Source organism: Podarcis cretensis (genome assembly GCF_951804945.1).
Source record: "Podarcis cretensis genome assembly, chromosome: 2".
Lineage (NCBI taxonomy): Eukaryota > Metazoa > Chordata > Lepidosauria > Squamata > Lacertidae > Podarcis > Podarcis cretensis.
Genome location: NC_137171.1, coordinates 33,414,810 through 33,441,638, shown reverse-complemented (window position 1 = coordinate 33,441,638; position 26,829 = coordinate 33,414,810). Strand labels below are relative to the sequence as shown.

Below are 26,829 nucleotides of genomic sequence, written 5' to 3'. Positions count from 1 at the left end.
ATTTGCTCAAGAGTTGGAGGCGGCCGATTGGGTGTTTCTGGGGTTCAGAAAGGGCATCCTATTCTACCGCTCCTCTTGCAACTGGAGCCTTGGTGTGTGAACTCGCCACTGGCAGAGGTAAATAAATAATAATAATAATAATAATAATAATAATAATAATAATATTTACAGCCTTCCCATCTGGCTGGGTTTCCCCAGCCACTCTGGGCGGCTTCCAACAGAACACTAAAATACAAAAACCTATTAAACATTAAAAGCTTCCCTGCCTTCAGATGTCTTCTAAAAGTTTGGTAGCTATTTTTCTCTTTGACATCTGGTGGGAGAGGAGGCGGCTGCGCATCAAAAACAGCAGCAGCAGAAAAGAGATGGTGTTAAGCACAAGGTCTGACCTCGCTCCGGGATGACTGTGGGCAGGATTCATGCGCTACAGGGGTTAGACTAGATGAGACCTGGGGGTCCCTTCCAACGCTATGATTCACAAATGAAACAGGAAGGCAAGCAGGGAGCCACTACCTAGCAGGCATTGCCGCGCAACACAGCGGGTGCTTTTTCCTTGGTGCCAACCCGAGCCTATGCAGCAAAGTGCGGCTCACAGCAGCTCAACGCGCTTCCGCAGCTGATCTGCAAAACCTGCTCAGCGAGGCACGCGCGGCGCGACTCTCGCCGCACGCGCGCCCCACCTATTGCCAAGGGGTTTTGCACGGCTGCGCCGGCGCGCGCGGAATACGGCACCGGCGCGCCGAGCCTTGCGCATGCGTCCGGGGACCCGGGCTTTCTCACACCCTTCCATCGGCGTGTGTGGGCGCGGCTCTCCGCTGCCTAATTGGTCCCCGCGAGTCCCGCCTGGGGGAGGAGAGAGGGGAGGAGCTGCCGCCGCCGCCAGCCGGGCTGTTAGAGGAAAAGTCGTTGCCGTGGAGACGGGAACGCTGCGGGCGGCACGCGCGCGCCTGCTTTTGCGGGGAAAGTAGCGGTTCCCGCGGGTGGCGAGAGCTGGAGGGAGCCTGGGCATAATGAACAAGCCGGGAAAGAAGGACTCGCGCACCAGTAAAACGCCCCCCGGTAGGAAAGGGAATAATAATAATAATAATAATAATAATAATAATACTCCGCCCATCTGGCTGGGTTTCCCATCAGCCTTGGGAAGGAAGCCGCCTTGCATTAAGCTCGTCATGGAGAGAGCACTTAATTTAAAAACAAAAACAAAAGGTGCCCACAGGAGGAGTTTGCAGGGCGCTCTAGAGCCATTTTTCATACCACAGCGAAGGTGGAGGCAGGGGTGCGAAACTTGACTAAGATAGGGGGGTGGCGGGGCAGGTAAGCCCCACCCTGCATAATCGATCACATGACATGGCGCACACACACCAGTTGGATGGCAGTGCCCATCAACTTTGCCGGGGTGGGGGGCTCTGCCCCTTCAAATATTTTATTGTGGGCCTCGAAGTTGGATTCTGTGGGACGGAGGGGGTGAGAGGTGGGGGCTTATAGCTGGTAAGAGACTGGTATTGAACGTTTAGGAACTGCTGTCTCTGACCTTAGAAGTTGTATACAGTGGTACCTCGGGTTACAGACGCTTCAGGTTACAGACTCCACTAACCCAGAAATAGTACCTTGGGTTAAGAACTTTGCTTTAGGATGAGAACAGAAATCGTGCTCCAGCAGCGCAGTGGCAGCAGGAGGCCCCATTAGCTAAAGTGCTTCAGGTTAAGAACAGTTTCAGGTTAAGAATGGACCTCCAGAACGAATTAAGTTCTTAACCCGAGATACCACTGTATTCAAGCAACATAGTTGCCTTCCCGCTGTTGACCCGTAATGACTGGCAGTCAGGGGTACAAACAGCTGAACTTGGAGTTGCCAGGGATTGAACCTGGGACCTTATGCACTATAACCTTCATTATCGCTGCACCTTTCTATAAGTTCTACAGGTTCCAGGGTTAAGTGTTTGCTCAAACTAAGCCACTTGCAGCTGGGGCATATCCTGGCAGAAGCTCCAGAGATCTCAGTCCCGGGATCACCATATTCACAGAGGCAGAAAGCGGCAACAAAAGGGTAGTAGAGTCAAGCACAGTAAGAGAACAGGGTCTGATTCTCCTGTGAGAGATCTTAACCGGGGTGTGTGAGCGCGGGGGCCGTCATTCAAGTGGCCTTTCAGTTGGCGGTTACAGTAATTCTTGACAGTAGAAAGAAAGTCCTTCTGCACTTTGTGTGGAATTAATTTACAGAATTCGCTGCCACGAGAAGTGGCAATGATCACTGGCTTGGTTGGCTTTAAAAGGGGAGTCAACCAACATGCAGAGGATAGGTCTGTGGCAGAAGTGTGTGGCTTCCATCAGGTCTCTGTGTAGAAAGAGATGTACTTCTTGAATAAGGCATAAACTTTCCTGTAAGGGAGCACAGAAATGCAGCGCTTAAATGTGTCATATGGTGATCAACTTCACCATGTTTTTGTACAAAGCAGCTGCGAAAAGCTGGGGCGCATGGAGGATTAACACAAGGAACCCTTTCTTTTCTCTGATTGTCCTGAGAAGTTGGAATGCTTTGCCTAGGAAATGCGGGAGGATATGAATCCATGGCTTAAAGGTGGATTAAATAACCTGGCTTGTTTTGAAGCTCTAAGCCATAGTTTCTGGGTTTGTCCATAACAGAAAGCTGCTGATAAAGTGCTGGGTCCTGGTTTGTTCCAGGCATAGGCAAATTCCAGCCCTTCAGATGTTTGAGACTACAGTTCCCATCATCGCTGACCACTGGTCCTGTTAGCTAGGGATGATGGGAATTGTAGTCCCAAACATCTGCAGGGCTGGTGTTTGCTTATGCCTGGTTCAGCCGTTCATGCAAAGGGGGAATTGAAGTGGCCAGGAAGAGTCTCCCAGCATCCCACATACAGCTCATGCATATTCTTGGCTTGTTGGGTAGTAGTGTGACCTGTATCTGGACTGAAGCCAGAATGTTGTATAATTCCAATATACACTGGGGATGGAGCAATGTTTTTTCTTTGCCCTGTGATTCTACCGAACTTTAAACGATGTTTTCAAATTGATGAGTGAAATGGAATTTTTGTAGAAAACGAAGGAATTGTGTTTCAGAAAAGAAGAGGCAAAAAACATATGAGCAGCCTTCCTCGCCGGTTCAAGAAGAGCCGGAACCTGTGAGCTGTGTATTGCAAGGAGATGAAATCCAGGCTCTAGCCATCAAGTTGGAAGACTTGGAAAAGGTGGGTGTAGGATGTCAGCGGTCTTTGTGGAAAGCTAGGGCAGCTTCCTAGTGGTGCAGCAATCAAACTGCTAGCACATTAGTGAAGCCAAGCAGGGTCTTGTGTGGTTTCAAATTGGATGCAGAACTGTGTGTTGAGATTCCTGCACTGCATGGTGTTGGACTACTTTCCAACTCTACGATTCCTTCTTCGTTTTTCTCTCCTAAGAATTTCTTTTACCACCTGAACGTGTAAAAATGTTGCCATGGATCCCAGTTTCATGTTTCACTCTAGTGATCATTTCATTGGGGCTGTGTTTTGTTTCGGTAGCTCCGTACTGCACAACTGCCTCAAGAAGAGAAAGAGAAAGAGAAAATTCCTGTGACCAAGAAGTATCTCATTCGCAAATCCAAGCCCCAAGAAGTAGGGAAGAAGTCATATTTCCTGGTTGCTTATCCAACTACTTCAGATGAAACCAAGAAATCACTGCAATATTCTGGTATAGTCAACCTTCAGTTTTTATTTCAGAATGAGCATGCTAGTTATTGGAAATTCCTGAATAGTTGTTGGAAGTTGTTTTGTTGCTTTTTTAAAAAATGCTCTGAGGTTCGACCTATACAATGGGTCTGATCTATGATTTATTGTTTTGCTGTCTTTGTTGTAGGTCTAGAAGAACCAGTTGTTGATAACTTTGGATATATCCTCCCCCATAGCATATTAGGAACTCTCCAGGAATTCAAGCAAGAAGCTACAAAAAGAGGACAGGATCAGGTTGGTTTCAGCTGATGTATGTAGTATTATTTTGCGGGTTGATTGAGCAGGCATCCCTCAAGGACCTTTTTATGCCAGCAGGACCATGTAGCTGTTTAAACTTTCTAAGCCTGCCATTTTACTGGTGATTTTGTCTGACTTCCTCCATTATATACCGGTATATATATATAGAGAGAGAGACAGACAGACCTACTTTTATCCAATGCAGCACTAAGTAAGCATCCCATCAGAGCGAAGATTTATGCTTTTGGAACAGGACGATCTCATTCTGTCCCATGTGCCTCGCACCTTCCTCAAATCTGCTCTGGAGGGTTGGGGGGAACCCCCTAGAGCAGATTTATAGGTTGCTTAGGAGGGTGGGAAGTCCTGTTACACAAGCTTAAAACCTAGCACTGATGGGACACTTTCAGATTGGATACAAGTCATGAATATCTTTGTGCATGCCCAGAACAGAAAAAGGCAGGGGAAGGACTCATTGAGGTGAGCGACATCACTCACCTACTTCTGCTCCAGATACATTCCATCAGGCTCTGCCCGCTGGTGTAGATGATGAGTGGCAGAATGGCAATGATGGTAGAGAATGGGACTCCTAATCTCAGGGTCGTGGGTTTGAACCCCACATTGGGCAAAAGATTCCTGCATTTCAGGGGGTTAGACTGGATCCTCCTCATGGCCCCTTCCAATTCTATAATTAAAAAAAAAACTTTAAAAAAATTAAAAATTCTTAGTTAATAATACTAATACTAATAATAAAAATAATTTATTTGTACCCCGTCCATCTGGCAAGGTTTCCCCAGCTACTCTGGGCAGCTTCCAACAAAGATTTAAAATGCATTAAAATGTCACACATTAAAAATTTCCCTAAAGAGGGCTGCCTTCAGATGTCTTCTAAATTTCAGGTAGTTGTTTATCTCTTTGACATCTGATGGGAGGGCATTGTCTCTCTTTTCAAGTTGTGTTTCCTACAGATCAGTTACATTTGTTGTGAGACATTAGTGTTGCTTGCAGTATTAGGTTGGGAAGGAAAGGGGGGAGGGGGGAATGGTGGGTGGGTGGGGTGGCAATGCTTCTATTCTTCTGCTCAGTGTTTGTGTGGGGTTTCATGTCAGTGTCACTTGTGTGGGTTCTCTTTCTATTCGCTTGTTATATTGCCTTGGTGGCGAGAGACGCTGGGGGCGGCCTAGGGTGCGGTTGGTTGCCTTTGGTTGGCTGTAGTGAGATTTGTTTAGTTGTGTGAGGGGGGTGGGTTTTGGGGTCAGGTTAGCCATATTGATTCGTATGCTGTCGGCGGATTCTTGTTGTTGTCTTCCTGGGCTATGTACGTGATAAAGGGGAACTGTACCGGGGTGAAGGCCAACTCTACAATTCTATGATTGTGACTGAAAAATCTGGGCTATCACATGCCCGATAAACATCCAGGAAAATCTGGATGCAGCCAACCTGTTTGCAATATAAGGCTTCTGTCTGGAATTGCCTGGAGTTATGTGTTAATTAGTGATAAAGTTTGCGGTCACACAAACTTTTAATATGATTAATAAAAAGTGGGTGCATTGCATGAGGTCAGTATCTTGCCTATTTGAGGGTTGTTGTTTTTTTGGCTGTTGTGCCCTATACAGTGGTACCTCGGGTTACAGACGCTTCATGTTACAGACTCCGCTAACCCAGAAATAGTAACTCGGGTTAAGAACTTTGCTTCAGGATGAGAACAGAAATCGTGTGGTGGTGGCATGGCAGCAGCGGAGGCCCCATTAGCTAAAGTGGTACCTCAGGTTAAGAACAGTTTCAGGTTAAGAACGGACCTCCAGAACAAATTAAGTTCTTAAACCAAGGTACCACTGTATGGGAATTAAAACCTGTGCCACTGTTTTTGTCCCCCCCCCCCCCAGGTAGCAAGACTAGTTCCTGATGAATTACTTCATGGAGCGTCAGTCCCACTTTTGGGGAGGTTCAGAGGGAAGCGCGAGGAAGAAAAGAAAAGCGCCCCGTCGCCTTCGCAGCAGCACATGGCCCTTCAGAACTGGAACCGCAACATGATGCTCAGGAGGATGCAGCAGAAAAGGCTGTGTGGTAAATAAAGTATTGCAGCAAGCAAGTTGCAGGCGTTCCCAAATAAACCTAGATGCACCCATGTTAGTGATGGTGGCTGATGGCACTCACTCCAGTGCTGACAAGTGCCTTTTCTATCTTTGACTGGAGGGGAGGTTTTAAGTAAGGGAGACAGTGTGGTGTAGTGGGTAGAGGACTGGGCTAGGAGCAAATTCCCGCTCGGCCATCAAGCTCATTGGGCGTGACTTTTGGGGCCGGTCACTTTCTGTCAGCCTAACCTACCTCACGGACTTGTTATGAGGATAAAATTGAGAGTTTTTTGGGGGCGGGGAAGAAGAGATGTGCACGCCACCTTCTGAGCTCCTTGGAGAAAAGGTGGGGTGTATATTCTGAAATGAATAATAAGTGATTGTAAGTGTGGAGCTATAACCCAGAGCATAGAGCACGTGCCATGTGGATTTCCTAGACCTTGGGACTGGCCTACAGCACGAGAACAACTGTCTGCCTGTTTGTTTTGTTTTTAGAATGTCTCCACAAATCGGAAAGCAAGTTGCTGATGAACTTTGCAGAGAGTTACAGAAAAATCCAGGAGCAGCGTACGCTAATTGACCGCAGCCTCCCTTTTCTGTACCTCGGAAAGGTGACTGTTCTTGATAGCTTACTTTGGGTGACGTTTGAGGAGACTTGTGACAAATTCCACGTCTGCGTAGTTAAGCGTGTTTTGCACACGCACCCTCGAAGTACAGTGGTACCTCGGGTTACATACGCTTCAGGTTACACACTCCGCTAACCCAGAAATAGTGCTTCAGGATAAGAACAGGAATCGGGCTCCTGCGGCACAGCAGCAGCAGGAGGCCCTATTAGCTAAAGTGGTGCTTCAGGTTAAGAACAGTTTCAGGTTAAGAACGGACCTCCGGAACGAATTAAGTACGTAACCCGAGGTACCACTGTATTTGGGGGTGGGGGGTGGAATGCAAGTTAGTCAGCTGGGCTTGAACCATTGCTCCAAATGCATCCCCGCAAATGGTAAGATTAAGGTGTTGAATATGGATGTCGAAGGCAAATGTTTAGCTGTAGCAAACCTTTGCAGCAGCACGTGTGATTTGTCTGGAGCAAGGCAAACTATGAGCCTTGAGTCAAATAGCCAGACTAAGGCAAACTGTGGCTTAGCTCACGGCAAGTGCAGCAGGGAGGGAGGAGAAAACAATACAGTCACAGCCTCCTCTCCAGGAACTTGCAGGCTTGTACATTCATGCAAAGTCATGGTTTGGCTCAGCATTGCATGAGAACCTTGTTGTTACTTTTTAGCTTCAGAACGGTAAGATCGGCAGGTGGGAAAGGCACAAGAACTCTGCAGTATTTTCTGTAACGTAAACAAAAATAATTAACATTCAGTCAACATTTTATTTCTGTTTCAACATGCAAACATTAAGTCACCATTTAGCTGTTACTAATATCTACTTCATCAGATTTGTCATATGCCTTGGTGCCTTTTCATGTCACTGATTTTGAACTTTCATTGGCTGTTTTGCTTTGAGTGTTTCTGTGTGTGATTTTAAAAAAAGTAAACTAGAAATGCAGGGTCATAAATACAGAGATAATATCAAAGCAGGGTTGGATGGAGAGTAATTACAGATAACAAGAAGAGGTCAGGAGGTCACTTTGGTCATCCTTAAACCGAGCAGCTCTTCATAATCCTGAGTCGTATCCTTACCTTGTGTTCTTATTTCCCCCGCGTTGTACCCACATTTTATCCTGTGTCGCAAAACCAAACCAAAGCTATGTGACCTTCTGCTTTCTTTCCTAGGGCTTCAATGTAGGGACTGAATTCTGGAACCAGCCTGTGCTCATTGGAGATGAGGTTAATGGACTGGCGGTGACAATGGGCCAAAGCGAGCTTGGCTTCCCAGAAGAAGTCACTCACATCGGCAAACCTCGCAGCATCTGGAAGGAGATGGGTGAGGCACCATGAGCCTATCAGGCTATCCGGGGGGGGGGGGGGGGTTGCCAAGGATGACTTAAAAGGGGTAGAGTCATTTCCTGTTGCTTTGCTGCAAATGTGATCTTGCAGTCATCCTGCATTTGGGCAGTAACACAGCATCCACCTGCAGCACTGTTTGCCGTCAGGCCCTAATAAGGACTACTGAGATGGTAGATACCAAAAAATTCTGGAGACCGCTTATCTGCATTGACATAATGTCCCAACTTTTCCCAGCTAGGATTAATATTAAGCAGGTGTGTACAGGCAACAGAATAGAGCAGGCATAGGCAACTTTTGGCCCTCCAGATGTTTTGGACTACAATTCCCATCATCCCTGACCACAGGTCCTGTTAGCTAGGGATCATGGGAGTTGTAGGCCAAAACATCTGGAGGGCTGAAGGGTGCCTATTCCTGGAATAGTGCAACTTGTACAGCACGTTGGCGACAGATATTCACACAGTTGTTCAAAAATAATTTTACACCATTTATCAAATATGTGTGAAAGAGACAGTTACTTACAAAGTGCCATGAAAACTTACAAACTACCGATACCTAAAATAAAGTGAACTTGCAATATCAGATTTTACTAGGTTCTTACAAATTCTTGACTCAGTTTTTCATTTTTTCTTGTTTTTTAAATAAGTTCAAAAAGATTCAAGAAAAGGGTAAGTTCAACGTTGTTCCGGGTAGCTGTGAGGTGCTGATGGAGCAGCATATGAAGTAATAAAGAAGACAGGATGCCAGCGTTCTATCCCTGTTTCGCCTTAGCAGTCCAAGAAATTGTCTCTGGCGGATAGCACACTCCCTGAGCACAGTTTTCTGGGCTTCTTCAGTTGTCTTGTGCCATTGATGCATCTACTAGTGCTAAATATCTTTAAAGAGACAATTTCTTGGCTTAAGCATACAAGACTGAATAGCCAACCCCAACAAATTGGCCCCACCGGGGGCGAAACAGCAGCCTCTCAACTGCATGGACTGCCCTCCCCCCAAAGTCTGAAAGCAAAACCCAAATGCTAGATTCCTGTAGAGGAAAATGATCGCAGCATGCTGTTAGGTGCCACCACATCTGAGTGCTTTCCCCCCATTGCTGATTATCTCATATGAGGTTGTGCAGGGAGGGGTTGTATGTTTGTACCCAGAAAAGCCATAGAAATCTCCAAGCTGCTTGGGAGCTAGATTTTCTGTTCAGATTAGCTTGAATCAGTCAGAAACTGCTGTAGCTAAGCTCGCAGCTTGGCATTCATGAGGACACTTTCTATTGAGAAACCTTAAAGCTCAGTTACTAGACCTGTTGGTGTATATATCTGTGGGTCACATTTGGGTGTTCCCCACAGGTACCAGACCTTCAAAATACCTCAGTTTCCATCGCACCTGGGAGAAGAGTCTCTTTCTGAAGCAGCGGCGAAACGAGTTAAAGGATATCTTAGAAAAGCTGGATTTTTACAACCCGGTATGGTGACAATAATTTCAATGTGCAAGGCTATTCATACGAGGCCAAAGTATAACTTCTCGGTAGCTTTCCCTTTGTCTGTAATGTGAATTGTGTTTAGATATTCTGATTTCCCTTTTAAACAATAGAAACAAAGCCAACACAAATCACAGCACATTTTCTCCCCCTACCCCGTTTCCCTTGAGTTAAGGACCTGGATGGCCTGGAAGTTGTAAGCAAAAATCACCCATACACTAGTGTAACGGCAGAGAGTCTGTCATCCTTAGCAGAAGAAGAAGAAGAAGCAGAAGCAGAAGAAGCAGAAGAAACTAGAGAATTTCCTGAAGAAAAACACTGGTTAGTAACGTTTGGCTGAGGGCAGGTGGATGAGAGGCCTGGAACAAAGCCTGACAGCATGGTTTCTCCAAACCCATATTTCCCATAAAACATTCATTCTGGAGCAGCAGGTATTTGCAGGGCAGGGGAATTAGTGAGTGCAAGTGACCGCTTAACCTTTTTCCCACCCTCCAATTCTTCTATGCAACACCCTCCCCATTTTATTTTACTTTACCCACTCAGGCTCTGAAACCCAAAGTGAGTTGAGGCTTGGCTCTCTTCTTCTTCTTTTGATGACATGCCTTATATATCTCCATATTTGATTTAAAGTGTGTACCCCTCCAGCAGTGGCCTGCACGCAATAATTCTTCATTTAAGAAAACTCTTAAGTTAATGAGTTTTTGGTTAGCAAGAGGAGAAATTACCAATCGGAGACAAAAAAGAAAAGACTAAATCTTGCTGAGCTATGTAATTGACCTTGAATGATTTTCATTTTCATTTTATTTTTTTGCTGTATTTATTAGGGACCCATTAGCAAAGTACCCAGATGTGGTTTCAGCACCAGTGTTGGGCCCGTCTCTGAAGTTCTGCGAACAACCAGCTCGCTGGATCAACACCACTTCTGAAGAGGTGCGGGGGGGGGGGGACTTGTTGTGGTTGGCATCTGTCTGTCTCGGGAGTTCTCCTTTGGGGGTGAAGTCAAACCGTTGGAAGGTTATTGCACTTGCTGGGGCTGCAACTGCTGCCTCCTGCATTGTTCTTGCTGCGTTTGCAGTACCAAAGTGACCTCTCCGCATCACAAGCCCTGGGCAGTGTGGATGGATGTCCTGGGCTGCCCAGACGGCAAGACCCCTCCCTCAGCCTCGCTGATGTGGTCCAAAGCAAAGCAAAGCAATATATTTCACACCGGCTTGGCTGCAGGAGTTGCCAGAGGAGGCGTAAAAGATGCCACCCAGCTGCCTTAAGGACTCCACTCCCGATTTGTGTCCGTCTTACTGCTTAGCCTTTTCTTCTCCCAAAGGTGTCCTGCAAAGCAGTGAGCGGTTTACTCCCAAAGCCTTTCTCACGAATGAGTACCGCCTCAAGTCAGCGGAGGTTTAGGGTCAGAGCTTTCCTTCTCCTAGATCGGGGGTCAGCAAACTTTTTCAGCAGGGGGCCGGTCCACTGTCCCTCAGACCTTGTGGGGGGCCGGACTATATTTTTTGGGGGGGAGGGGGTGGAAATGAACGAATTCCTATGCCCCACAAATAACGCAGAGATGCACTTTAAATTAAAGTACACATTCTACTCATGTAAAAACACGCTGATTCCCGGACCGTCCACGGGCTGTATTGAGAAGGCGATTGGGCCGGATCTGGCCCCCGAGCCTTAGTTTGCCTACCCATGTCCTAGAAGGGCTACCTTTCCAGGTTGATGAGCCCCATCTGCCCCTCAATTTCCTCTACAGCACATGCAGAAACTGCCTTCTTGACCGTTGGACCCGCTGTTGGTCTCATTCGCTTAATCGCACGCAGGAGATACAAGAAGTCCCTAACTCCCCAAGGGTTTAAGACCCATCGGCTACCCTCACCTGGTCTAGCTGACCAGTTTAAGCTGTTTTCTGGGGTGTGTTCACTTGTTGCGTGCTGACAGCTTCTAGGAGCCGTAGGTACGAGGGCAGGAAAGAGGTAAGCTAGGTTTTAAAATCGTCCCCAAATCTATGCTGCCCTCCAGATATTAGTGGGCTCCAACTCCCATCAATCACAATCTGCATGGCTAAGGGTGAGGGATGATGGGAGCTGTAGTGCACAATGTTTAAAGGGCACCTTGTTAGCCGCTCCTGCTCTAGCCTTGTGTCTTGTTTCCATTCAGTTTGTAATCATGTAGGGATACCTAATGATGCAACAAAAGCTGCCTTCCAAGGCAGATCCTTTCCATGTGCTTTGAAGAATGTTCAAAATGTTCATGGGTGTCACATTTTCTGGGTTTTCGTTTGCTGAAAGAGATGTAACAGAATCAGGAAGCGGCACTGGCTTTGGCCCTGAGCTGGTAAAGTTTTTTTTGGGGGGTGGGGGGCAGTGTGTTAATCCCAGGCAAAACGTGACCATTTCTAGCATCCTTGCGTTCTGTTTCCTTTCGGCCCAATAGGGTGAAGTTGGCATCGCTGCCCGGGTCACCTTTGAAATTCTAATAGGTGAGAAAGCTGAATCTCTGCTCACTGTGAGCAATGACGGCACGGCTGCCATCTGGTACGATTGGCGAAGGCTACCTCAACCCTTTAGCTTTCAAGAGAAAAAAAGGAAAGACATGCAGAATTTTTACTTCAACACCAGATCAGGTGGGTGATTCCTCCTCCCGTTCCCGGTCGACATTTGCAGCATTGATAAAAATGCCAAGTGCAGGCAGACAGGCAGGACAACCTCCTTAGGAGGTTGAATTGAGCATAACGGTTCTGATCTCAAGTATAAATTTGATCATCTTTGTTCCCTGGTGGTAGCTAGCAGGTAATCTTAGCTGCTTAAAGAGGAAGAGCGGCCAAGGGTGGAATTCAATGTTGTGATCTTATAGTCATTCATTCTGTGCAAGCATAACTCCCCTACTCCCCCTCTCCCCTGTGCACTATTCTAGGGTTTCTCCCAACCCACCCAGAGCTAATTTCTGGGTGTGCAAGAAGGGCAGGGGAAAGCCCCATTGTGCAAATGGAAGTCCTTGCACTGGGCTTCTAACCGTGCTTGTTAGGTGACTCCCGCCCTCCACCCATTCTATTTGCATGTGGTACTTCTGTGGCCGGGACGTGGGTGGCACTGTGGGTTAAACCACAGAGCCTAGGACTTGCCAATCAGAAGGTCGGCGGTTCGAATCCCCGCGACAGGGTGGGCTCCCGTTGCTCGGTCCCTGCTCCTGCCAACCTAGCAGTTCGAAAGCACGTCAAAAGGGCAAGTAGATAAATAGGTACCACTCCGGTGGGAAGGTAAACAGCATTTCCGTGCGCTGCTCTGGTTCACCAGAAGTAGCTTAGTCTTGCTGGCCACATGACCTGGAAGCTGTACGCCGGCTCCCTCGGCCAGTAAAGCGAGATGAGCGCCGCAACCCCAGAGTCGTCCGTGACTGGACCTAATGGTCAGGGGTCCCTTTACCTTTACGTCTGTGGCCAGGCATTGAGGCAAAGGGGATCCTCCTGGGTGCCAAATGAAGAAAAGCTGTTGTAGAGTCACATGGGTGGGCTTCAACCAGATGGTTAGGATACTGACCATTTGTTCCTAGAGCCTAGTGTCAAAAGTTTGCAGTCGGTTGGATGTGTTTTGTCCAAGGCCAGGTCATTATGCACTGACTAAAGTGATTCTGCTGAACTCTGCCTAATACATTCCAGTCCAAGGAGCGTGGTATGTATGAGACAAAATTAACAGGAAGGCTGACAACAGAGGGTGAAGATTATATGGAGTATTCTGGCAAAAGGCCACCTAATAAACTGAAATCATTGTCTTCCTTCTGTTCCCCCTTGGGCCATTTTGCGCTCTACACAATGACAAAGGCATGCTTAGTGGCACCTCTACATGAAATAGGGGGCTGTGGCCATCCTACATAATAATAATAATAATTTATTATTTATACCCCGCCCATCTGGCTGCGTCTCCCCAGCCACTACATGCGCTTGTATAATTCATACTGCAGCAAACACATGTTTTTTTGCAAGCCCCTGTTACATCCTTGCAAAAGCCTTGAGGACTCTTGCTTGTTGATAGATGGGGAAATGAATCTGAAAATATGTGAATGAAAACTAAAGCAATGTGTAAAACTGCTGTCAGAGGAGTTGCCTTGCCAGTGGAAACTGCAATGCATCCCCGTTCCCTTCTGTTCCTGTTAGGCGTTATCCTACCTAGAGAAACCAGGAAGTTTTCTTTCATCTTCAAGGCGATAAATGCAGGCATCTTCACGGAGTCCTGGGAGTTTGGCACCCGTCCTGTGTTGTTAGGAGGTGCTATGTTGCAAGTGACCCTGTGGGGAATTGCTGTGTATGAAGATATATCAGCTGATCTCAGGAACGAGATAGAGGTAATCAAACAGGGGCTATGAACATTGTGGGTTATCGGGTGTTCTAAGGTTAGATGTCTTTTGTGAGATGAGTAGGCTTGAGCACACATTCTGTTTGCCCACGGGGAAAGATACCTTCCTTGTCATGGTCACACGGATGAAAGAATGCCGTCGGGGATTTCTGTAGAGCAGGGTTGGTTAGCCTGTGACCCTCCAGATGTTGCTGGAAACTACGGCTCCCATCATTCCTGACCGTTGGCCATATTGGCTGGTCTGAGGGAAGTTGAGTCCATCACCACCAAGTCCATCACTATCACGGAAACATTCAGGACTATGCCTCTCTTCCGTAGTGTACAGTTTTCATGCAAGCCTGCAGTTCTCACATGTTACCCTAGATCTTTTGACATTAAGACCTGATTGTGCTCCAGATTCTGGCACCCCCAGAGTTAAAAAAAAGCGCACTTTATTGTATCGGGGGGAGAGTGAAGGGCTGTGCTTGCCTGATGGGCTTCCTGGTTGCTGAGGTAAAAAGCATCAACTTTTGCCCAACTTCGGCTTAAAAATTAAAAACAAGAACAAAGACTTCCAATCCTGGCAGGAAAGGTTTGTCCTCAATCTCTTGAGAAGTGGTTTCTAAAAATACATCTTCATCTTGCCCTCCAGTTTGGTGGGGGAGAAATAGATCAAGCTATCTTTGGGGCTTTTCTGGAAGGAACCTCAGACCACTGAAACTTCTTGATTAGTTAATGTGTGGAGGCAGCAGCAGCAAGGAAGGAGTGACATTTTGGGTGATCTTATCTTGGCTTTGCACTCCCAGGAGGAGATTACATTTACAAGTGATAAGAGAAGGTGGCAAAGATCTGCAGTGAAGGAGACAGTGATCAAAGGGCTCAGCATGAGCAGTTGCAGCTCAGCTTGCTGGTGTTCCCTGACTGACTATAATGGACGGTTCCCTTCTTGACTCTCCAGGCCAAAGCAGAACTTCCAGCCAGGACCAGGGAGACCAGAGTTTAAACCTCCACGCATTCATGAGTGACCTTGAGCCACTCACTCTTTTACAGTGACCTTGTGAGGCTGGCTGGGCAGAGATGCTCAAACAGAAGGGCCTTAGCCCTTGTTCATCTGGGCAGTGGCAGAGGGCAGAGTTTCCTTCCTCTTTGCTTCTGCCGCCCTGAGGCGACATTGCATGTTTATGTATTTTTCTCTTGTGTGCCTCAGCAAGAGGAATGTGCATACTCAAACTTTCATGTGCTTTTCTTGGAAATCGCAGGAAGAGCTAGAAGCCCGGGAAGTTGCTGTCATAGTGGAAGAGAATCTGAAGGACCTGCTTGATCGAATCCGTGTGCCAGAGCGACCGCGGTCTCCTCATGATGCGTATGTCACAGAGGAAGAGCTGTTCCACAGAATGAACCCAGAGGTATCTTTCTGCTTTGGAGTGAGAGGGTGCTGTTGGTTTTTTATGGGTCAGGATGTCAGGAATCAGCTTTAGGGTTCATGTGCTGCACTGTTGAACTGTCCCTATTTAGAAATGCATGCCACAGAGTTACATGGTACTTACTCCTATCTAAGTGCATACAGGACTGTTGGCTTAGTCACCGAGGCCTGGAGGATGCGGCTCAATGTCACTTTAAAAACCGAGACTGGCCGGTGGGAAGTTAGCTTTGAAACGGAGCATTTTCTTCATTACTAGAGGTAAATGGAGCAGGAAAGGAATAACTCTTTGGCAAGATAGGAACAGACTTTTAACAACATTCCTCATTGTATTTCTGTTGCCTAAAGGCTAGAAGGAAGAGTTTTGAACTTTGAAGGGATTGTGGATTTTAGTGACACAGTCCCCCTCCCCTAAGAGGAGCTGTAGCCGCTGTTTCCAGAACTTACCCAGCATACTCTCAGTCTGTAAAGCATGAGACTCTTAAATCTCGGGGTTGTCCATTCAAGCCCCACGTTGGGCAAAAGATTTCTGCATTTCAAGGGGTTGATGACCCTCGTGGTCCCTTCCAGCTCTACAATTCTGTGATTCTATACTCCTCCTGTCAGGTGATTTCAGGGAAGACGCTAGGCCAGGATGTCGTTTAACAAAGGAACAGCTTTATTGTAAGAGAACAGCATGATTCACTGCCACAGCTGGACGCAGAGCCACCTATAGTTGAAGCAGCAATCGTTAACGCTACATCACAACTCCCATGGCAGATCTGGGAGCCATTTTTAATTTATTTATATGGGGCTGGCATATCAAGTTCTATCCTAAAATGGTATTTCTACATCATGGAATCCATCGGAATCTGTTTAAGTATGTTAATATCATAGCGTATTTAATCCTTCCTTGCTGTCCTTATCTTCTGAATACCAGTTGTTGGGCCTTGCAAGTAGGGAGGGTGCCCTTGTTTTGGGGTCCTGCTTGTTGGGGTTCCCACGAGCATCTGGTTGGCTATGGTGAGAACAGAGTGATGGACCAGAGGGGCTTTTCTTACATTCTTCCGTTATCTTCTCTCGCTTTCAGTTGTACTACCAGCACCAAGTGGTAAAGGAGCTCTATGAGCTGTGGAATAAACTCATGAATCCTCCATACGAGGAGGAGATGAGGAAAAGCATTGCTACCCAAGAAGAAGCCTCTCTACCCAAGAGTGGTGGGGAGTCTCGGCAGAAGAGTCCCGACGAATTGCCCCGTAAGAGTGTATCCCCAGATGATTCGTCGGTGAGGAAGTCCATGGTGGAGGACCTGGCCGGCGAGCTGAGTAGGTCTGATGTGGAGGACGTCAACCGAATGGAGGACATCAACCGAGTGGAGTGGAATCTGTCCATCTTTGATTTTAAACAGGTGCTTGATTCGGGTGTTCCTTACTTCTCCTGGCTCTGCCCTGCTCCTAGAAAGCCTCGTTCTCTTTATCAACATATCCAAACATTTCGTTTATTGAAGGCAGCTAGATTGAAAGAAGAATCGGGAGTTGTGTCTAGGACTGAGACACTGGAATGTGGTGTGTACAAACATGCCGTCTTAAGACGCTTGCACGAGTAACCCCGGAAGAGCAATGCATCGTTAGTTCTATTTCCTAGTGATTGTCTTTATTTTCCAAGCCAGCTTCCAGAGATCCAGCCCACTTCAATGCTATTATCTTCATTAGAAACTCAAATGCAAATATGGCTTTTCATATGTTTAGTCCCATGTCATTTTTTTAAGGTGGATGCCAAAAGGGAGAATCCCTGTATCCAGCAAATGCAGATCTTGTGGTTCAGGCATTCAGTAAAGGGATGCGGGTGGCGCTGTGGTCTAAGCCACTGAGCCTCTTGGGCTTGCTGATCAGAAGGTCAGCGGTTCGAATCTCCGCGACGGTGTGAGCTCCCGTTGCTCTGTCCTAGCTCCTGCCAACCTGGCAGTTCAAAAGCACGCCAGTGCAAGTAGATAGGTACCGTTGTGGCAGGAAGGTAACGGCTTTTCCGTGCGCTCTGATTTCCATCACATTGTTCCGTTGTGCTAGAAGTGGATTAGTCATTCTGGCCACATGACCCAGAAAGCTGTCTGTGGACAAACACTGGCTCCCCCGGCCTGAAAGCGAGATGAGTGCTGCAACCCCATAGTCACCTTTAACTGGACTTAACCATCCAGGGGTCCTTTACCTTTTACCTTTATTTCCCATGGACAGGGGAGTGTTGGAGGTGTGGAAGCATTACAAGGCTGAGGCCAGCTATTAACTTTCACAGAGGCTGCTAGAGGTGGGGCAGCTCTTTTGCCCAAATTTTTCATTCTACCGGGCCTGGTGATCTTGGTCTGGCCATGGATAGCCAGGAACATTTGGTGTTACTAAACCGAGAAATGTTGGCTGTGATTTCTCTCTCGTTAGACTTTGCTGACAATCCCCGAGGAAGAGGAACGAGAAGCTGCCCTGGCCCAGCTCAATAAAGCAGCCTTGGAGCTTTGTTATCCACCAGTGATGCCTCAGACAGACCTCCTTTACCAAATATGGTATGTTGTGGGTGCTTGTAAAGCAGGAATGGAGGACCCTGTGGCCCTTGAGATGTTGCTGAAATCCAACTCCCATCAACCCCAGCTAGCATGGCCAGTGGCAAGGGAGAACGGGAGCTGGAGTTCAGCAACATCTGGAAGGTCAAAGGCTCCCCATAACTGCTGTAAAGGATTAATTTTGTCCACCAGACACCTTACGCTAGCTGACTGGTAACATTGTCAGCCAAATTAGAATTGAAGAACGGTTGAAGGAGCTGGGTATGTTTAGCCCGGAAAAGAGGAGACTGAGAGGAGATCCGATAGCCATCTTCAAATATCTCAAGGACTGCCACACGGAAGAGGGAACAAGCTTGTTTTCTCCTGCTTGGGAGGGAAGGACATGATCCAGTGGCTTCAAGTTACAAGAAAGGAGATTCCAACTAAACGTAAGAAGAACTTTCTGACAGTAAGAGCTGCTCTACAATGGAATGTTTTCCTTTGGGAGGTTGTGGACTCTCCTTCCTTGGATGTTTTTAAGCAGAGGTGGTATGGCCATCTGCCATGGATGCTTTAGCTGAGATTCCTGCATTGCAGGGGGTTGGACTAGATGACCCTTGGGGTCCCCCAGTTCTACGTTTCTGTTATCGCCTGCAGAAGCAAACCCAAAAGCTATGTAGAGTAGAGAAGAAGCTGGGGCTCCCAACAGGTGGGTTGTTAAGAGGAGGAAAGGTATTTTGGGGTGCTGGGTGGCTCACAGTTGTCTTCGTTCTTAAGCCAATTCTAGATGCAATTGGGTTTGTTTATTTATTCCACAGTCCCTTCTTCCAAGGAGTTCAGGGAAGCATGTATTGCTCTTCTCCTTCCTCCATTTCCTGCCCCTTGCAACAACCTTCTTGATCAGCCTGACAGATGGTGACTGGCCCCGGGTCATTGACTTGAGCTGGGTAGTTAGTTAGACTGAGCTGATGGTAGTTGGAATGTGACAACACTTGGAGCTTTCTTTTCCTGCCTTGTCGCATTAACATGGGGCAGCTCCTGCTAGTTTCAGGCTGACTTTGGTTCTGAAGGTGGAGAAAAACCATTGAAAAACAGGTAGCAACGTTCTGTTGCTTTCTCAGGCCCCTCCTCCTCCTCAGACTTAAATTAGTTCCTTTTTCATTGCAGTTTCCAGTTGTGGCGTGAAGTGATTGATGGTCTGGTGAGCCGTTCACTGGTGCTCAGGTCGCTGCTTGGTATGCCTGAGAAGGATACTTACGTAGAAATGGTTCCAGAGGAAGTAGGTGAGCTATTGTGTCAATGGAGGAGATCTTTCTGTGGAGCTTGGCAGAGTCTGGAGAGGCCAGGAGTGCAGCCTGCCAATCCAGCTATGTAGTTAATGACCTCCTCGTGCTATGATGGAATGCCAGTGGCACTGTGGTCTAATCCACTGAGCCTCTTGGGCTTGTTGATCAGAAGGTTGGAGGTTTGAATTCCCGCAACCGTTGCTCTGTCCCAGCTCCTGTCGACCTAGCAGTTCAAAAGCATGGCAGTGCAAGTAGATAAACAGCTACCAGCAGGAATGTAAATGGTGTTTCCATGCGCTCTGGCTTTAACCGTCCAGGGCTCCTTTACCTTTTACCATGTTAGGTTGTCATGCCAGTGTTGTCGTCAATTTCATTTCTATGATGCTTTATATTTTTAAGGAAAACATCTTAGAGTGGTTTACAACCTACATCAAAACATCAAATGAAACAATCAAGGATAAAACATTGCTGAAGAAAGTAAAATATAAAGTATACATTATATATACAGCGGTACCTCGCAAGACGAAATTAATTCGTTCTGCGAGTTTTTTCGTCTTGCGGTTTTTTCGTCTTGCGAAGCACGGATTTTGGAAAAGCTTCAAAAATCACCAAAGTCTTCAAAAACCTCAAAAAAGGCTACCACACCGCGTGCTATGAGTTGCTCCTCGAAGTCAAGTCGCAACTGCACCCCCTGAATGCACGGTTTTAAGAAAAAGGAAACGAACTTGCAAGACGTTTTCGTCTTGCAAAGCAAGACCATAGGGAAATTCGTCTTGCGAAGCAACTCAAAAAATGAAAAACTCTTTCGTCTTGCGGGTTTTTCGTCTTACGAAGCATTCGTCTTGCGAGGTACCACTGTATATATTAAGGTTACCAGATTTTTTTCAATGAATCTGGGGACACTTTTCAACTTCAATGGATTTTGTATGGGAACTGATCTGTAAATCCGGGGACTTTCCCCAGGAAACGGGGACGTCTGGTAACACACACACACACATATGTAATTTCAAGAGAAAAAGGAAAAATTTCCACATATACACTTCAATACATTGTTTTGTTTTATCGACTTCCCATCCCATTTTCCATGGTGATTTTATTTTCTCTCCTTTTACTGCACCCTATCTTCTATCTCTTATATCAAAACAATATTATAGTAAGTCCTAATTTTTTTCTGTGGCTCATGCTTCAAATCCTGCTTGCAAGTTCATCATACCATAATATTTTTAAAAATAATAATAATTATATTTCCCGGCGTTTTGACTAAGCTCATGTGTAGTATCTGTTCTTAAAAAACAGATACTACACTTGATCTTAGTCAAAAGGCTGGGAAATATTATTATTTAAAGAAACATTATAGTATATATTATACTATATAGTATAGTATAGTATAGTATAGTATAGTATAGTATAGTATAGTATAATATAGTATAGTATAGTATAGTATAGTATAGTATAGTATAGTATAGTATAGTATAGTATAGTATAGTATAGTATATATTCAAAGCAGCATAATTAACAGGAAACTAAAAGTTTAGCATGAATGAGCAACCAAGTAGGCTCTTGGAGAGGAGATTGCAGCTGTTTTGTTCCTCCCCAGTCGTTTTGCTGCTGAACTAAGCCATGGTTTGTTGTAGTGCATCATTTGAACTTGGGTTTAGCTTTCTTCAAACAGATCACAAGTAGGTCAGCTGAGCTCAGTAGCGAAATGACCAGGGATGAGCAAAGCATTTGCAGTCTCTGCTCCGGAAGCCTGCATGTTCGTGTGTTCATGCTAAGCCATGGTTTGGTTTAGGGTGATGTGTAAATGATGTTTGTTGAACAGGATCTCAGATGTTCCTGACTTTTCAGAGCTTGGTACTAGTTACCTGGCAAGAAAAGTAGATGACGGTGACCAGTGAAATAATGGAAAGTTGTCACTTCTAGTCTAAAGAGGGTTCAGTTTAGCAAAACTACTCTGTTTTCTGCGCAGTTGAGGTGAAGCCAGTTACCGTGAAGACAGGGAAAGAGGACCGGAAACTTCAGAAAGAAGACAAGAAGGCTGCAAAGGAAAAAGACAAAGAAAAAGCGAAAGCGGCCAAAGAGGTACATAGCTGGACTCTTGTAAGATAAGAATGCTGGAAACGAAGGACTTGGTTCCGAGGAAATATTTGAAAAGGATTTTGGAGCTTCTGAACAGAGCTGCCTCTTTGCTGTGAAAGGGCGGCTTCCTTCGGACATGCAACTTGCTGGGAAATACACATGAGAAGACGTGCATGTGACGTATGTCCTCGGCTTGCTCCGAGCTCTCTCTATAGTCTGTATCATACCTGTGTTTTTTCTAAACAGGAACGTCCAAAAAGCACGAAAGCCAAATTGAAAGAAGAGAGAAAAGCAAGAGGTTCCACAAAGGAGACAAAGGAGTCTGTCTCTGCGTCACAGGAAGCTGCAGGGTCAGAGGCCCAAGAAGCTCACCAAGAACAAGTGGACCCAATCCTGCAGGAAAAGTACCACGAGAAACTTTATGTTGAAGTAAGTCGGTGTGCCCACTGCTGTCACCTTTTGTCCATTTCCTCACTGCTTTAGCCAAAGTTCTGAACCCTGTTATTTGTAGGTATGTACTGTTAATGCAGGTGGCGCTGTGGTCTAAACCACAGAGCCTAGGGCTTGCCGATCAGAAGGTTGGTGGTTCAAATCCCCGCAACGTGGTTAGCTCCCGATGCTCGGTCCCAGCTCCTGCCAACTTAGCAGTTTGAAAACACATCAAAGTGCAAGTAGATAAATAGGTACCACTCCAGCAGAAGGTAAACGGTGTTTCCGTTTGCTGCTCTGGTTCACCAGAAGTGGCTTAGTCATGCTGGCCACAGGACCCGGAAAAACTGTCTGCGGACAAACGTCGGCTCCCTCAGCCAGTAAAGTGATATGAGCACCGCAACCCCAGAGTCGTCCACGACTGGACTTAATGGTCAGGGGTCCCTTTACTGTTGAAACTAGTGGGCCTTGCTTCTGAACAAATGTGCCTAGGATGAGGCTGCTTGCCATCGTCTCCCAGTTGCCTTTTCATTTTGTGCCATCTTTTCAACATACGGCAATTGATGTCAGGCTTAGAACTTGCTGTGCATTTGTGACAGACAGGCAACTGTTTAATCTGGGCTCCTGAGATGAAAGTTAAAACTTCTCTATAATGGGTCCTTCATGCATGCATTGCTTTTGAAACGGGTACCTTCTCCGCAAGTTCAGAGTGACTTTTTCATTTGCTTCCTCAAGCTGATCTAGCAGAGTTATCTTCTTTGATAACACAGAGGCCAGGCATTAGGGAGAAATAGCGTCTCCAGCAGTCCTGAAATACGAATCAGTTCTCCCCACTGACTTCTTCTCAGTACTCAGGCAGACTTGAGACTTGATAGACCGATGGAATAATTACACTTTTTGTCTCCTAACAGCATAGGGCCAGGCAGCAAAGAAATTTGGGTAGGGCTGCTATTCTGGAATAAACTCAGCCAGAACCATAACATTTTAATACAATCTATGGCCTTTTAAACTGGGGGGCAATTGTTTTTTGTTTTTTCTTATATTCTAAATGAAGGGTGGTATAGAAATTTAATAATAAAAATACAGTCATACCTTGGATCCCGAACGCTCTGGAACTCGGATGTTTTGGCTCCTGAACGCTGCAAACCTGGAAGTAAGTGTTCCGGTTTGCAAACGTTCTTTGGAACCCAAACATCTGCGGGTTCTGATTGGCTGCAAGAGCTTGAGAGACTCCTGCCTGACATCCTGGAGAGCTGCTGCCGGTTGGTTTAGACAGAACTGAGCTAGATAGGCTAATGATCTGATAAGGCAGCTTCCTCTGTTCCTAAAATCCTATCCATGTCTACTGAGCCACACTTGAGTATGCAGTGGGCAAGTGGGCATTTCATGGCCATCTAATTCCTGCCACTTCTCACCCTTGATCTTAGCTTAGGAGGGCAGGCTAGACCAGCACCTGAGGGCCATTCCAGGATCTCCCAGGACAGCCAGCAGGCATGATAACCTGCCTTCAACTTCCACTAGCCAAAAGAATATATGGGGTTGCATCTTCTTCACCTGAGCAGGTCAAACATGAGAGAGAAAACGTGGGACAGAGAGTTCTTCCCAAAATTTTATGAAGCACTTAACCTGTTGACATGACAATTCCCCCCTTGCCTCTAAATGCACAGTCCTCTTTTGCACCTGTGTGAGGCAAGGTTTCAGCCTTTCCTCAGCCTACTGAAAAGAAAGATGGGCAGCAGGTTACAGCACAGTCCTAATATCTACTCCGAAGTCCTGTTGAATTCAGTGGGCCTTATTCCCAAGTTTGGTGAGGCTAGGACTACAGCTTTACATGTACCCCAAATAGTATATGTTTATATCATGGGTAGGCAAACTAAGGCCCAGGTGCCGGATCCGGCCCAATCGCCTTCTAAATCCAGGAATCAGCATGTTTTTACATGAGTAGAATGTGTCCTTTTATTTAAAATGCATCTCTGGGTTATTTGTGGGACATAGGAATTCGTTCACACACTCCCCCCAAAATATAGTCTGGCCCCCCACAAGGTCTGAGGGACAGTGGACCAGCCCCCTGCTGAAAAAGTTTGCTGACCCCTGGTTTATATGTTTGTAGCTTCCTCAGCCATTACACTAATGGAACAAAGAGGCTTTAGGAGCTGTTGGGATTGCTCCAATTTGTCACTGATGATGGAATTCTGCAGCAGTAATATAGAGGGTTATCCTCAGTTGCAGTTGGTCATTAAGGCTGCATTCCTAGACCCATGTACCGTATTTTTCGCTCTATAACACGCACCTGACCATAACACGCACGTAGTTTTTAGAGGAGGAAAACAAGAAAAAAATATTCTAAACGAAACAGTGGATGTATGATTTTTGTGGTTCATGCTGTGGCCACAGACGTGATCTGACGGTGAGTTTGGGGTAGCCCAATGCAAAAATCCTGAGGATCCATGCTTTGTAACCACGTTTTTGCGCCATTGCAGCCCCATGAAACAGTGTGTGTGTGTGTGTGTGTGTTTTGGTGCAGGCCGTAGCCATGGATATGCTATGTGATCTGATGGTGAACTTGGGGTGACCCAGTGCAAAAATCCTGAGGATCCATGTGGATCCGTGCTTTGTAACCACGTTTTAAGTGGGGAGAGAAGGAAAAGCATTCAAGGGACAAGGAGCACGCGTGGGGTGTGTGGAGAAGGATGCTGCTAATAATGCAGGAGAGGGGTTTAAGGGAAGAAGGAACACGCATGGGGTGTGTGGATATCGATGCTGCTAATGATGCAGGAGAGGGGTCTATGGGGAGAAGGAACACATGTGGGGTGTGTGGAGAAGGATGCTGCTAATGATGCAGGAGAGGGGTTTAAGGGGAGAAGGAGCTCGTGTGGGGTGTGTGGAAAAGGAGCTTTTCGGGGAGCTGAGCGGGGAGGGGGGAGGGAAAGAGCACTGTTGCTTTAAAGGAGCCAACCGGACAGCAGCCACTTACAGCAGTGTAAGCAGCTCCTTTCCTCTCCCGCTTTGCTCCTTCTCTCCCTCTTTGCTGCTTTACACAGCTAATGGCAAATCCCCTACAACCCAAGTCCTGCTCAGCGGATCAGCTGAGACGCTGGGAGAATCGTAATTTCCCCCTCTCCCTCATCCCATGCCCTCCTGTCCCCAGCAGCCTTTTTTTTTTTTTTTTGAAACGGATTTGTAAAAATGTTACATGGAGGAAAAAAAAATACGAGGCATTACACTCACACTGTAAAACAAGAAAACCCTAAATAACCTTTTTACTGGTTTTCACTGCGCTTGTGGCTCAGAGCCTTCCTGTGCCCTGCCGTCCCTCTGCAGCCTCATTGCTCCATTTAGAGAGCACATGGACCTTTGCTAGCTGAGGCTGCAGCAGCTGTTGCTGGCTACGCGGCGCTTTTTCTGGCTCACTATGGCTCCCGTCTATCCCTCCTCCCGTGTAAGCGGCTGCTGCCCACTTTGCTGCCATGGCTCTCCTTCCTCCCCCTCCTCCTGGCTGTAAAGCAAGCAAAGCTAGAGCCACGCAAAGCGGGACAGAAGCCCTGCAAGCGGCTCCCGCTTTGCTTGACTGACGGCAGCCATGGCTCCAGTCGAGTGCATTCGCTCCGTAACACGCACAGGCATTTTCCCTTACTTTCTAGGAGCAAAAAAGTGCGTGTTTTGGAGCGAAAATTACGGTATCTGAGAGCAAGCCCCACAGAGCACTCAGTGGGGCATACTTCTGAACAGACATGTACTGTACAGGGTTTCTCTGTTGAAGGCTGAAAAATGCCTCTCTCACACAAAGAGAATGTTTGTTATGGGATACCTACAAACACAAAAAAACCACCTGAGAAAAAGCATATTTGACTGTCTGTTCATGTGTACCTTTCTACTGGGACTTTGCTGTCCACATTTTTGTCCTGAAAGTTTTTTTGACTCCTGTTCTTAGGTTTATGGACTGCTGGATTCAATGGTGAGCAGAATGCTTTCCCTCTTTGAAGTGCTGAAGAAGGATCCCTTAGAAAAGAAGAACAAGCCACCTTTTGTCTAAATACTACTGATTTCATAATGAAATGATAATAATAATAATAAACCCTGTTTATATATGCTGTGCCAGAGCAGTTTCCTTTTGTTTATAAAGCTGCCAATTGTTTAAATAGACATGAGGGCTAATCTGCACAATTAACTCTGCCACAGTTGGCTGGCACTACTCGTTTCTCTGTACTCTGCTGTGTATAACCCTGTCGAAAATTTCGGGGTGTAATTAAGGGCAATCCACAGTATGGCAAGGTTTTCAGACCAGTGCTATGACTGGCTTCATACATTAACAACGACATGATTGAACCCAGGGGTAGATCATAACAACTTGTTGTTGTTGTTGTTGTTGTTGTTGTTGTTGTTGTTGTTGTTATTCACCATCAAGTTCCCTCTTCCTCATAAAAACAGATTTCAGGCAGCTACTTCTATATGCATTGCAGAGCCCTGGATTATGATTGTTGGAGCCTGCAGAGCTCCATCAATGCTATAGTAGCCTGTTTACAGACAAGGGCTTTTCAGAAGCTTGGGAGTGGAATTGTTCAGCTATGGTGCTTCTCCCCCGCCCTGGCAAGGAAATGCCCTATCAAGCTGGTTTTGTAGTTCTTCAAGCAAAAGCCCTAAACTCATACCCACCAAGCAGCATGGCCAGCCCTCCTGTGATAATGTGCAAGGATCTGCTGAGGCCATGTCTCTGGTCATTCCCATGGGACCACTAGCAATGAGCGGCCATCTGGGAAATCTAGAAACTTAGTTGGCTACTGCCACTTTGGACTACATCAACATGATGAGAAATGTGGAATATAAATGCAATGAGTAAATGCCAACTTTTGAATGCTTGCAGGAGATGCTGTGCACTGCATTTTGCTGTACTGAAAACATTCATGGGTGAATGGGCCACTTATAGAGAATAAATGCCTCTCCTATAGCAAAGGCCCCCAATCCCCGTTTCATCTAAAGCCTGGGACTGGCACTATCGGCAAGGGGGAACCCTTATTGCGCCTGTAAGTCCTGTGCCAAGTGTGCATCCCATATCTCAAGCCACCTGCTAAATTGCCGACTTTGCTGCACTTCAGGCAGTATCTGGGTGAAAGCCCAAACTCAAACTCCCAGCAGTTCTTCTGCTTGGATCAAGGCATTTGGGAGGTCCCAACCTGGATTGTGCTGGACAAGCTTTTGCCTTTGTATGCTGTTAAGGAAACTCTGGCACCAAGTGTTCCAAATCGAATTCCCTGAGATGACTGCCTCACCTTCCTTGCATTGGTCTTGCTGAGTCTTTACGTCCGCTCTCTCTAGATGTTTGCTGTCCCCTGATCCTTT

The 26,829-nt window shown here is 46.5% G+C and overlaps 1 protein-coding gene and 1 long non-coding RNA gene across 2 annotated transcripts; one reads left to right on the top strand and one right to left on the bottom strand.

Moving 5' to 3' along the window:
- The first annotated feature begins 878 nt into the window (after nucleotides 1-878).
- On the top strand, nucleotides 879-25,583 carry MYCBPAP (MYCBP associated protein). The gene is made up of 19 exons (XM_079967380.1): nucleotides 879-1,059; nucleotides 3,081-3,208; nucleotides 3,518-3,686; nucleotides 3,852-3,958; nucleotides 5,845-6,025; nucleotides 6,529-6,644; nucleotides 7,812-7,962; nucleotides 9,320-9,435; nucleotides 9,626-9,771; nucleotides 10,275-10,380; nucleotides 11,878-12,067; nucleotides 13,595-13,782; nucleotides 15,032-15,178; nucleotides 16,262-16,579; nucleotides 17,601-17,722; nucleotides 18,866-18,981; nucleotides 20,954-21,066; nucleotides 21,310-21,492; nucleotides 25,424-25,583. The coding sequence occupies exons 1-19, from the start codon at nucleotides 1,011-1,013 to the stop codon at nucleotides 25,523-25,525; spliced, it is 2,748 nt and encodes a 915-aa protein (XP_079823506.1). The 5' UTR covers nucleotides 879-1,010; the 3' UTR covers nucleotides 25,526-25,583.
- On the bottom strand, nucleotides 23,510-25,417 carry LOC307211174. Its single transcript, XR_013836338.1, has 2 exons — nucleotides 25,198-25,417; nucleotides 23,510-23,742 (listed from the first exon to the last, which is right to left on the bottom strand). It is a non-coding gene; the product is annotated as an uncharacterized lncRNA (long non-coding RNA).
- Nucleotides 25,584-26,829: the final 1,246 nt, after the last annotated feature.

Excerpts from the sequence above, each read along its gene's own strand:
- MYCBPAP (XM_079967380.1), top strand. The coding sequence starts at position 1,011 with ATGAACAAGCCGGGAAAGAAGGACTCGCGCACCAGTAAAACGCCCCCC. Across the intron at positions 7,963-9,319 it reads CAGCATCTGGAAGGAGATGG|GTACCAGACCTTCAAAATAC; the intron begins GTGAGGCACCAT and ends TGTTCCCCACAG. Across the intron at positions 9,436-9,625 it reads AGCTGGATTTTTACAACCCG|GACCTGGATGGCCTGGAAGT; the intron begins GTATGGTGACAA and ends CCTTGAGTTAAG.